At 34.9% G+C, this 11,655-nt stretch overlaps 1 protein-coding gene across 1 annotated transcript; it reads right to left on the reverse strand.

The window, feature by feature from the left end:
- Positions 1-890: 890 nt before the first annotated feature.
- On the reverse strand, positions 891-8,788 carry LOC129786313 (cyclin-dependent kinase 20). The gene is made up of 6 exons (XM_055821234.1): positions 8,329-8,788; positions 8,048-8,236; positions 5,882-6,136; positions 5,668-5,774; positions 1,298-1,421; positions 891-1,160 (listed from the first exon to the last, which is right to left on the reverse strand). Exons 1-6 carry the CDS (start codon positions 8,536-8,538, stop codon positions 1,134-1,136), a joined length of 912 nt encoding a protein of 303 aa, XP_055677209.1. The 5' UTR covers positions 8,539-8,788; the 3' UTR covers positions 891-1,133.
- Between the last annotated feature and the right edge of the window lie 2,867 nt (positions 8,789-11,655).

The following is an 11,655-nucleotide window of genomic DNA, read 5'->3' on the forward strand; positions in this document are numbered from 1 at the left end:
TTCTTCATAATTTGTTCCCTTTTGCAAGTTTAAATTCCTGAAGGATTTACACCGTCACTTAACTTCATCCCTGCCCTGTAGTTAACCACATTAAGGGGTTAAAGTAGCTATAAATCCTATAAATACAAATTAATTAACAATGTTTATAAAAATTATTTCTTTTATTTGAATAATATGGAGAATATATAAATATTTGAAGAATATGGTAATAAAAGAACAAATTTTAACAAGATATCCAGGTGAAAAAAATGCGTTTTTATAACAAATAATGAAAAATCAGTTTTAAAAACTATAAAGAAAAAAGGTTTTCCAACAAAACCCTTTTACATTAAAGCACAACATGTATTTTTTCCTTTTAACTAGTTTCCTTATGGTTGGATTCAAATTGGTGGTTTTCACACATAGTTGCATCCGGAAATGCGAGCTTTGTGTTGCATTTTATTCCATCAATTTGGATGAACATTGCAATACAAAGCTGAAATTAATTGAATTTTCATTACAATTCACTGGCAAAATAATTCAATATTAAATCTTTCTTCTTTACAGGGACTTTCTGGCTGCGCAATTGAGGGATAAAATTGCGGAAATCAAACAACAAAAACTTAATGAAAATTTAATTTATTTCACATTAAATCAGCATCGGTGGAAAGGTGTACTGTAAAATATAAATAGAGTATAAGAAAATGCGAAAACGAGTGATTGCGTAATTTTTTTTGCTGAATTTTCTTGCTATTCGTGAATTCCGTCAGTTTTCTTGCAAACACTTTCTCCGGCATGGCAATAAATAAATATATATAGCACAAGAGGGCCACAGTTCGAGGGATATTATATTTTATACGGAAAAGTGAGAGCTCCTCTTGTGCTCTTATATTTATATATTAAATCAATAATCATATTTTATGAGTTTATTTTGCTCTGATATAGATAATAGGGCAAATACATAGGCGTTCCACCGCCTTTCTTTCCACCATGGGACGACGGCGACGGAGGAAAAAAATCATGGAAACATATTCACAGCATATTCTCGCACTCCACCAACAAATTTCTTATTACAATACAATCTCCGAGGAAAATTTCTCTCTTGACCATCCACACCCCCATCAAGTCCAGTCGGGGTGGCCCGAAGGCGGTGCTCAATTGAAATATTCATGATGAAGTGCCTGGAATATATAGCGAGTTTTTTTTCATTAGAGAGATTAATTTTATCCCATATATTGGATTCTTTTCCCCCACTTTGGATCGTCCTTTTATACATATATACAAAAACGATGTGATAAATATTTAATGACATATTCACCTGGTCCGGCGTTAATCTTTTTCTCGGATTATACGTAACTAAATTATCCACAAGACTGATTTCCTGTGGAGTCGTGCAGCTGGGAAAGATCGATTCCCACTTCTCGCCCTTTGAGTGGGGAAAGCTGTGCGTTGGTTTGAGCGAGATGGAGCGCATAAACAAGCATGAAAATACAGAAAAATTTACATAATGTTGCGAGGGTGTCCCTTTTTTATCTCTGAGTGTATATGTGTAATAAAATAAAATCCTCTAGGGTGTCCTTCCACCATTCACCATCTTCTACCCCCCTTTCCCTTACACATCGCCCTTTCCCAGCTCGACCTCTCTCTCTCTCTCTCTCTCTCTGACAAACATAACATATTTTCGCTTGAATTAACCAAAAAATTGTTTCACAGACATAAAATAAAATGCTGTAATGTTAGCTAAAGTTCCCATCATATTTACATTCATGAAAATTTTATTTTTATTTAAAAAAAAAGTTTTTTGTCATTTTATTAGAGTGCATATAATTGTTTTATAAATTCAATGAAACAATGTGGTGCTCTGTGAAAATTTTTATTATTTTATTTTTGCAATTGAATAGAATAAAGTTCTCTTTTATTCCATTTTAAATTCAAATTTATGCTAAATTCAATGCTGTGTGAGTTCAATAAATGGAATAATGTTGGAAAAAATAAACTAGAGGAAAATATGAAAGTTATTAAAAGTCATAATAAAGATTTTGAAAATCAATAAAAAATATTTTAGTATGAAATCATAAAGGAAACCATATGGTCTAGCACTACAGATTCCAATTTTATTACCACGCAAATATTTAGGCAAGATAAATCGCATGGACAAAAGACTCTAATAACAATAAATGGTTGAAGCAATAACATTAATATTGGTATAATAAATTTGGAAATTTCGAAACTTTAATTGGGTATTATATCGGCATTTCTATTATGACGTAGAAATTTTCAGCATTAAGTGTTGGTTTGATAAAAATTAAACAGCATTACACAACATTGAGAGCACTCAAATGTATGTAGTACTGTACATATATAGGAACAAAGCTATAAATACTCTCAGAGCTTTATTATTAGTTGTAAATAATTTAATTATTATTAATTATTGAATTGAAAGCTTTATTTCAACAAGCTTTTTCATTCAGGTAAACTTTGAAAGTTCGAAGGTTAAAAAAGAAAATTAAAATTATTCTTTTTAAATAAAATTAGTTTTTTTTAGCGCGTCAATATCTTTGGGCTTATTAAAAGGCAATTCAAGAAAATCCCATGAAAATATAAATACAGTGTCGAGAAAAATAATAGGACCACCAATATAGGTTTTAAATGTACCCTTGACTTCAATCGCCAATATCTCAGGCTGTGGGGGATAGATTTTGAAAAATGGCATAGATTCGGAAAGCTACATTCATCCCCTTTCCAACGATGGTAGATTTTCGAAAATCGGCCCATCCGTTCAGTTTTGGTAGATGATTGAACAGAAAGTGGCATTTTTAGTATGGGTCTACTTGAACGACTGTCAAAAATCAGCCCCTCAACCGATTTTGATCACCCCGGCAGTTTTGGACAGGGGAAGAATGTAGCTTTCAGAGTTTTTTGAAATTTTGAAAATCGGACACCCAGAAAAAAAGTTAGACGGGTTTTTGTGAGTGGTCCTATTTCAATAATTTGAGGGTGAAATTACACAAAATTTCATAACAAGTTTTTGTAAATTTTTATTTTTTTTAAAGTGCTTATTTGAATTTAATTGAGTAAAGTTAAAAGGCTTATAGCTTGCGAAAATAAATTTTTCCTAAAAAAAAATAAATATTTGTTATGAAACTTTGTGTAAATTAGGAAGCATTTTAACCCTCAAATTATTGAAATAGGACCACTCACAAAAACCCGTCTAACTTTTTTTCTGGGTGTCCGATTTTCAAAATTTCAAAAAACTCTGAAAGCTACATTCTTCCCCTGTCCAAAACTGCCGGGGTGATCAAAATCGGTTGAGGGGCTGATTTTTGACAGTCGTTCAAGTAGACCCATACTAAAAATGCCACTTTCTGTTCAATCATCTACCAAAACTGAACGGATGGGCCGATTTTCGAAAATCTACCATCGTTGGAAAGGGGATGAATGTAGCTTTCCGAATCTATGCCATTTTTCAAAATCTATCCCCCACAGCCTGAGATATTGGCGATTGAAGTCAAGGGTACATTTAAAACCTATATTGGTGGTCCTATTATTTTTCTCGACACTGTATATACATATGTAGGTATAAATTTTTATGTCTGGCACCTACATGTCGACAACATATAGCCACATTTGTGGGACCAAAAGAAAAATTTAATTTTCCTCTCCTTTGTACCACACGCTGGCTTTCCCCCAAACCCCCCGTGGCAGCCAAGTGTAGAGGGAAAAAAATATGATTCCCTCGGAAGCCGTGCTCCAGCAAGATTGGGCCAACCTGTGCCTCAGGCAACCTATACAAATTTTCTCTCTTTCGCACATACATAATTTTAATTCGTGCTTATTTTGCATTTTTACCCCGGAGTTTTGTATTATATGTAGCAGTCGTAAAAAGTTCCAAAGTGACACAAGAAATCACACAGACAATTATTTTTAGGAGCAATTAGGAAGATTTTTGGAATATTTTCACCGCCCTTCACTCTCATCCCTGAAAGGACAATCGTGCCATGGAAAAGGCATTCCCGGGCAAAAGGAAGCTCCTCACGAGAGGAAAATTCCATAAGCTCCGTGTGCTTAAAAAGTTTGCACGTTTGCAGGTAATTTGGTGAAGGTGTTTTTGGTGCTTGTGGCCTATTTTCAATTAATTAAGCACCAAACAACTTGTGTTGTTAAACAAAAAGCTTTTCAGGAGCTTTTGTTCATTTTCCTTCATATAGAGAAGCTCCTGGGAGAGAGAGGGTTGTGAGAGTAATCATTCTGTGCTGAAAGATAAATCCTTTTCGCACTGTGGCATGTTTGCGTATTGCAGTACTTTTGCTCTTAGTTGCACTTTTTTTCTGCATCATCGAAAGTTTGGAAAACTTTAATATATAGCATGAAATGAATTACATTTTTCTCTCTCTCCCTCTTCTGCCGTGCTTTCATCAATTTTATGATGGTTGTGGAAAAGCTTTTTTTTCATTTTTCATTGTGATTCTTTATTTTAATTTTCAATATTGTTTTTAACTTGCAGAAAAATGAAACAATCCGAATGTATTTCTACGATTTTTCATATGGATTTAGGGGTGATTTCAACCTCCTCATAAATTCTTTTCAATAAGCGTTTATATTACAAAAATTTTGTTTTAGAAGACTTTTTATAGAAAATTAATAATAAATTACATAACAATATTCTGTACATTTTCCGGAAATACAAATTTTAATATAGACAACACATCTCCGTAATTTATAAAATATGTATTACATTTCTGAGGCTCAAATACAACCGTCGGGTCTGAAGACATAAAAGAAAGTACATAAACGCAATTCGAAATTCAATGCAAAGATTATTCATTAAACAGAATAATTAACTCTTCAGAATTTGAAATCGAGACGTTCTTGAGTTGATTCTTGAGAATTATTTCAAAGAGAATATTTAAGTTACGTTGTCCTTATATTGTACCGACAATATCCTTACCCAAGACTTCTTTTGAAAAGTAAAATTTAAACTTGTGAATTAAAATTGAAGGAACTTTTTAAGTGCTTTTATTTGAAGAAAAGTTTAAAAGAATTTCTCTGGAGAAATTGATAATTACATTTTAATTAAAAAGTATTGGTAATGAAATAGAGGAAACGGGTTCACCATGCATAGGTTTGATAAAAGCTCAAAAAATCAGAAAAAAAATTCTTATAAAACTGAAATCTTGTGCTGAATTTTCTCACTACATAATGAGGTATTTTTTATGTAAAATTTCAGGTAATTGGAAATTTTAAAAATCCCGAAAAAAGTATTGAAAGTAGATTTGAGACCAATTTTACTTAAAATTTGGCCTCAAAAAATCTTTTATTTCCATACAAGACTCCCAGCTACAAGCTACATCATTTCATTCTAAGAAAACTAAAATATTCTAATAATGTTTATGCATTCTACTCCGGGTTATTCATGAAAATTCATTGACACAAAATTTATACTACTGAAAAACACCTTCATGAACAAACCAAACATCAAAACTGACCAAAACTAACTAACCAAACGATAGCCATCAGTTTTGAGTGTGGAAAATCAATTTTGACTCACGAGAAATGTCCCGCATTGTTCAATGTTGAATTTTCATGTGAAAAGGGGGATGACAATTTTCCCATGCATGACAAATGTGCAACCAAATAAACAACCGCGTCAGCAAAATTTATGGATGTAAATATGTGTACAAAATATACCTGATTTTGCTAAAATCTGGCAGGTGATGAATCTCTGGCCATTCAGCTTGATGCGGCGTTCCCAGCGTCCGTACAACCAGTGCTAATTGCTCAATGTCTGTGCTACCCTGTAGTTTGTACAAATTAATAAACACAAAATGAATGAATGGCTCAGTGGGGAGTCCCCACGCGCTTTTTTTTCTCTCACACCTTTTTGCATTGTAAATTGCCTTACCGGAAATAGGGGCACACCCCTTAGCATCTCAGCAAAGACACAGCCCACGGCCCACATGTCTACGGGTGGCCCATACCTCTGACTACCCCAGAGGAGTTCCGGTGCACGATACCATCTACTTGCCACTTGTGGTGAAAAGCAAACGCCTGCCTCCTCGTTGGCAGTCTTGAGGGCTGTGAAGAGTCTCGCCAGGCCAAAGTCGGCAATCTTCAGCCGCCCATTGTCATCTATCAGCAGATTAGCCGGCTTGATGTCCTGTACACGACAAATGACCACCACTATATTAAACTATCGCAAAAGTGTCCCCTTCGTAACACACAAACGTGACCCCAGAGGTTTGTTTGGAGGTAATACAACGGAGGTAAAATGTGGCTGAAATTCCACTTTTATGGTACTCCCTCGTCGTGGTTGATGCCCTATAATTCGTCAATTTCTGCAATGTAATTTATTTCCTCTCAGGCTCACCTTCACGCAAAAAAAAGGTACACGCGCGTGCTTCTTTTTCCTTGTAAGAAATATTGCTCTCGTCTTTCTTTTTCAATGTTTCAGTTATATATAGTATAAAAAATTATCTCTTTAATATCTACATACATAATTTGGTGAGAATAAAATAACATTGTTAGATTTTTTTTATCTTCATGTCTTATTTTTTTTCTCTCTGGAATATGGATTAAAAAATTGGTTTTAACTTTATGGTCATGAAGGGAACTAAAAGTTGATGATTCTCATTTATCCAAAATAATCTCATTTATTTGAAACTCTGTAGTTTGCATTAAATTTTGTCAAAGAGAGATAAAATTTACAAAATAGCGAGCTTCATTTTAATCCTTGAATTAAATACCTAGACCACAGTATAACATTTGGATTTTGGGTTATTGAATTAACCTCAACAAAATGCTTTTGTAATCCTGGAAAGGTCAGAAACCAAATTATTTAAATGAGTACAAACTTCACCGACAATTTTATCCATTCATCCAAATGATTTTCAGTCTACAATTCTGCGAAGTTTACGTTCAGTATTAAAATTCAAAATACGGAGAACTATAAGATTTAAATTTTACTATATCGAGGGCTGCATTGTAAAACCGGCTAAGTCGGTATGAGCTCCGAACCGACTTAGCCGGTTTTACAATGCAGCCCTCGATATGTAAAATGTATTATACATATCATACTCAAGCATTCCTGCTATGAATCAACACAAAGAGTTTTATGAAACTTTTCAGAGATAAAATTCTCGTCATATTTTCTTTTTCATTTTTCCCTTTGTAAATGCATTTAAATTAGAAGTTATGAAAATTTGCAAGAAAATTGCAAAGGATGAATTCTTATTTAATTTCATACAAAGCTGATATTTTTCCTAGAACTTTGTGTCGTTAATTTAAATTGTTTTCTTATTCATTTATTTATTTTTTCGTGATTTTATTTTTTTAAATATCATTCAGCTATCATGGATATATTGAAAAATAAAATAAAATAATTTATGTTATAAATATTTTATTACAGGGTTGCCATCGTTGCATATTTTTTGTCAATATGTAATTTTTCATTTTATGTTAAATGTAAAATCAATAAATTTAATTACTCCCCATTGTCCCAAGTTTACCTTTTTAATAAATTACACGTGGAAATGAACTATCTGATGGTTGCAACATTCGAAACATTTGATACGTTTATTTGATATTTAACTGAATGGGGCTCGAATGTAAAACAATATTGAAATGTACATTAACGTAGGTATTAATTTAATTAACAATATTTATAAATTTGTAATTGAAAATATTGTTACGTATAAAATATGGACATACCAGTATGTAAGTGAATCACTTAAAAAAATTTAAAACCGTAGGTATAATTGTAAATTTGGATAAAAATCAATATAACAAAAAAAATTTACTTTTGATAATTTGTGTCTAACAAATACAATAGTAGGATAATAAATCATAAATTCTTGACAAAATAATTAATTGAAGAGAAAACCTTTTATTTGAACTTTGAGAAATTAAAATGATCTTGAACTTCAATCAGTAGAATATTAAATTTTCTAATTCCAAATTTTATTTTATTTTAAATTAATTAAAATTAAATCGCAGTATTAAATAGAAACAAAAAAAAAGGTTTCACTGTCCTTCTACATAATATTGTAAACCCTTCACATATCGTACTTACCCTGTGCATAATTCCTTTTTCATGAAGGTACGAGAGCCCCTTGAGAAGCATCCTAGTGTAGGACTTAACTTCTTGCCGACTTAGTGGATCTGTTTCGTCCTTTAGCCGTGACTGCAGCGTGTGTGGCATAAAATCGAAAACGAGCGCCAAACCATTGAGGTCTGGGTAGATGGTGAGCAAGGTAAGAATCTAATGATCCCCAAACCACACAATTAAAAATCAAACAAAAAAAGGAAAATTCACAACGCGACTTCTTAAAGTTTTCCCAAAAGTTAACTCACATTTTCATGGTCACAGTGCTGAAGGACTTTAATTTCGCGCAACGTGTGAGTCGCAATACTGCCGTGCTTGGTACGGAGGGAAACCTTCTTAATTGCCACCAACTTGTTGGCACCCGGGGAGGACAAGTCGATCGCTTTCATCACCACCCCGTGGACACCTTCGCCGATTTTGCAAAGCACTTTGAAGCGACTCGGCGCGTAATCATCCATGGCGGAGGTTATTAATTTATTTAATTAGGCCCACCTTTTCACTCTCTCACCGCGACTGGACTAATTTGCAAACGAACTATGAATAACGCGATAAAAGGCGACGTCCTGTGACACACTCCTTGCTTGGTACAAACCCCCAAAATGACGTCCGTTCTTCTTGTTTGTGTTATTGCCGTGTTTCCATGACAATTTTACTGGCGTTTACAAGGCAGCGCCTCGCGAAAACTCACAACTCAGCGTCGCGACGAACAATTCATCAAAAAGGGTGCGCTTTAGTGCGTCGAAAAGCCCCCTTAAAAAAGAACGCCACGTGGGGTTCTAATCAGCCTTTGTTTTTGCTGAAATAATGAGGAAAAAAAGCCAGGACTAAATGAATCAATTATGTGAGCATAAAAGGGTTTTTATGTGTTTTCCAAGGGATGAATTGTTACTTCAATATGCTATTTTCCTAGGAAATTTTAATCATTCAATACTCACCTGTTCAAGTTAATAAATGAATTAGATTTTATTTTGTTAGAAATTTTCTTTTCATTAAGAAATATATTTTTTAGCTTCAAAATTTTTTTTTTGGTTCAGGATAATATTTATATTCCAATTAGAAACGATCTATTTCAATTCATATATTAGCAATTTCTGCTAAAACTTCATTCTCAATACATATTTAACGGATGGATGACTCCATGTTCATAATTTCAGTTCAAATGTGTCTTATATGTATATGGTTCATCCTTTATAGAGAGCATCCCTCCATTGTTATTGAAGTTCAAATTCTAATATTATGCACACACTGCTAAGCAAAGAAAAACACTCTGAGCTATTTTATGCTAATTTCATTCTGGAAGATGAATGAAGAAAGAGGAAAATTCGAAATGGGAAGCATATTGTAGATGCAGAGAACTTCTCCAAGTGAAAATCAAAAGCTTCAACCCCATAAATTCACTTTGTCTCTGTATCGTTACAATTTGAAGGATTTTGATTGCAAAATCCTTTATTTTATTATATTAGTTGGTGTTCCACTTCGTGGCCAACACCAAGTATTGTAATCGTCGGAAAAACCGATCACCTCAGATCGGGCTCAAACTTGGTATGAGCACGTTTTAGACATCCCACATTACGAAAATGATGGTGGAAAATTTTTGATCCGGCCGGCCTGCCGGTTATCCTGCCGGTGGTCGTCATTTTGCCTTATAACTCGAGAACGGTAACAGATAGAGACTTCGGGTTTGAAGTTTTCTATAGAAATGTGGGTGTAAATTTTCATTTTTTCGCATTTTCAAAATCCAAGATGGCCGCCGTCCGCCATTTTGAACTTCTGTCAACCACTTCCCTTATAGCTAGAGGTCTGAAATTTTAATATGTTGTAGAGCTCAGTGAGACGTTTTTATCGATAATTCATACTTGAAAATCGGTCAAGCTTCTTCTTCTTCTTTAAATGGCTTGAGACTGGTTTCCTACGGGAATTGATCCAGTCTCATGTCCCATTAAGGGACTCGGCCTTCTTCAACAGCGCTCTCCATCCTTGGCGATCCCTCGCCAACCTCCGGCCCAGATCAGCAACGCCCAATCTTTCAAGATCCTCAGCCACTACGTCTTCCCATTCCTTTCTGGGCCTGCCTCTCACACCTGGCCCCATCAGGTTTAGGTTCAGTAGCTTCTTGGGCATTCTTTCGGCCGACATCCTATGGACATGGCCTAGCCAGCGTAGTCTTGACGCCCGGATTGAGGCTGTTATGAGCGGTTTTTTGTAGAGGTGTTCAAGCTCATCATTTGTCCTTATGCGAAACAAATTTTCACCTTCAACCTCCACTCTCACCGGCCCATATATCCGTCTCAAGATGCGCCTCTCAAAGGTTTCAAGTGCTCTTTCATCTGAGCGCCTTAGCGGCACTACTTCCAGGCCATACGTGACAATCGGTTTCACGATGACCTGGTATATTTTAACCTTTGTTGACCACGAGACGCACCTCGACCGGAAAATAGAGGAGAGTGCAAACGTGCACCTGCTTCCCGCTGCTATTCTCTCCTTCACCTCAATTCCTACGTCATTCTCATCCGTTAGCGTGGAACCTAGGTATTTGAAGGCTCTCACCACTTCGAATTCCTGATCCCCAACGCGTAAATTCTGGCGCCATCTAGCTGCTTCTTTTCCGGTGACCATGTACTTGGTTTTCTGCTCGTTTACTTTAAGCCCCATTTCTGCTGCAGATGCGCTAAATTCAACAAAAGTCTCCTTCACACGCTCCGCACGCCGACCAATTATGTCAATATCGTCTGCAAAAGCAAACAATTGCGTGGAGTGTCTATGGATGAATGCATCTTTCCTATATCCCGACTTCTTTACCGCATAATGTAGCGCGAGGTTAAATAGTGTAGGAGAGAGAGTGAGACGTTTTTATCGATAATTCATACTTGAAAATCGGTCAAGCGGTTTAGCAAATATGGCGGCCTATAGCAAAAAGTGTTTTTTCGATATATCTCGAGAACGGCTTGACCGATTTTGATCATCTTAGTATCAAATGAAAGGTATTGAGAAACCCTACAACTGTCTAGAACATTTAAAGTTCCAAAAATGGCCACAAGAGGCCCTAAAATCAAAAACAAAAATTGCCTAACTTTAAGAGGCAATATCTCCGAATCCCCATTAGGCAAATCTTTTAAATTTTGATATGTTGTAGCCTGACTCAATATCTTTCATCAGTCCGAAAATGAAGAAAATCTATGTCGCCGTTTAGAAAATATGGCCATTTGAAAAATTCTTGAATTTGAAAAGTTCTAAGAGCCATATCTCTTGAATGGCTTGTCCGATTTCGCTCAACTTGGTATCAAATTAAAAGTTTTGCAATTCTCTACAACTTTCTAGAACATCAGAAACCTCTAGAACCATTTCTTGAGGACGTAAAATGCAAAAAACTGTTTTGGTAAAACAAAAAGTCGCCATTTTGTGTTCTAGAGGTGACCTTGAAAATTATTAAAATTTATGTCAATTTATAGCCTGTTTTAATACCTTTCCAAAACTAGTCAAGAAATTTCTGTAGGTCTTATAGAATCAGAGATATGACCATTTTTATCAATCAAATTGCCGAATTATACAAAAAAATCAAATTTGTCTACTAATTC

The sequence above is a fragment of the Lutzomyia longipalpis genome, chromosome 1 (genome assembly GCF_024334085.1).
Source record: "Lutzomyia longipalpis isolate SR_M1_2022 chromosome 1, ASM2433408v1".
Classification (NCBI taxonomy): Eukaryota; Metazoa; Arthropoda; class Insecta; order Diptera; family Psychodidae; genus Lutzomyia; species Lutzomyia longipalpis.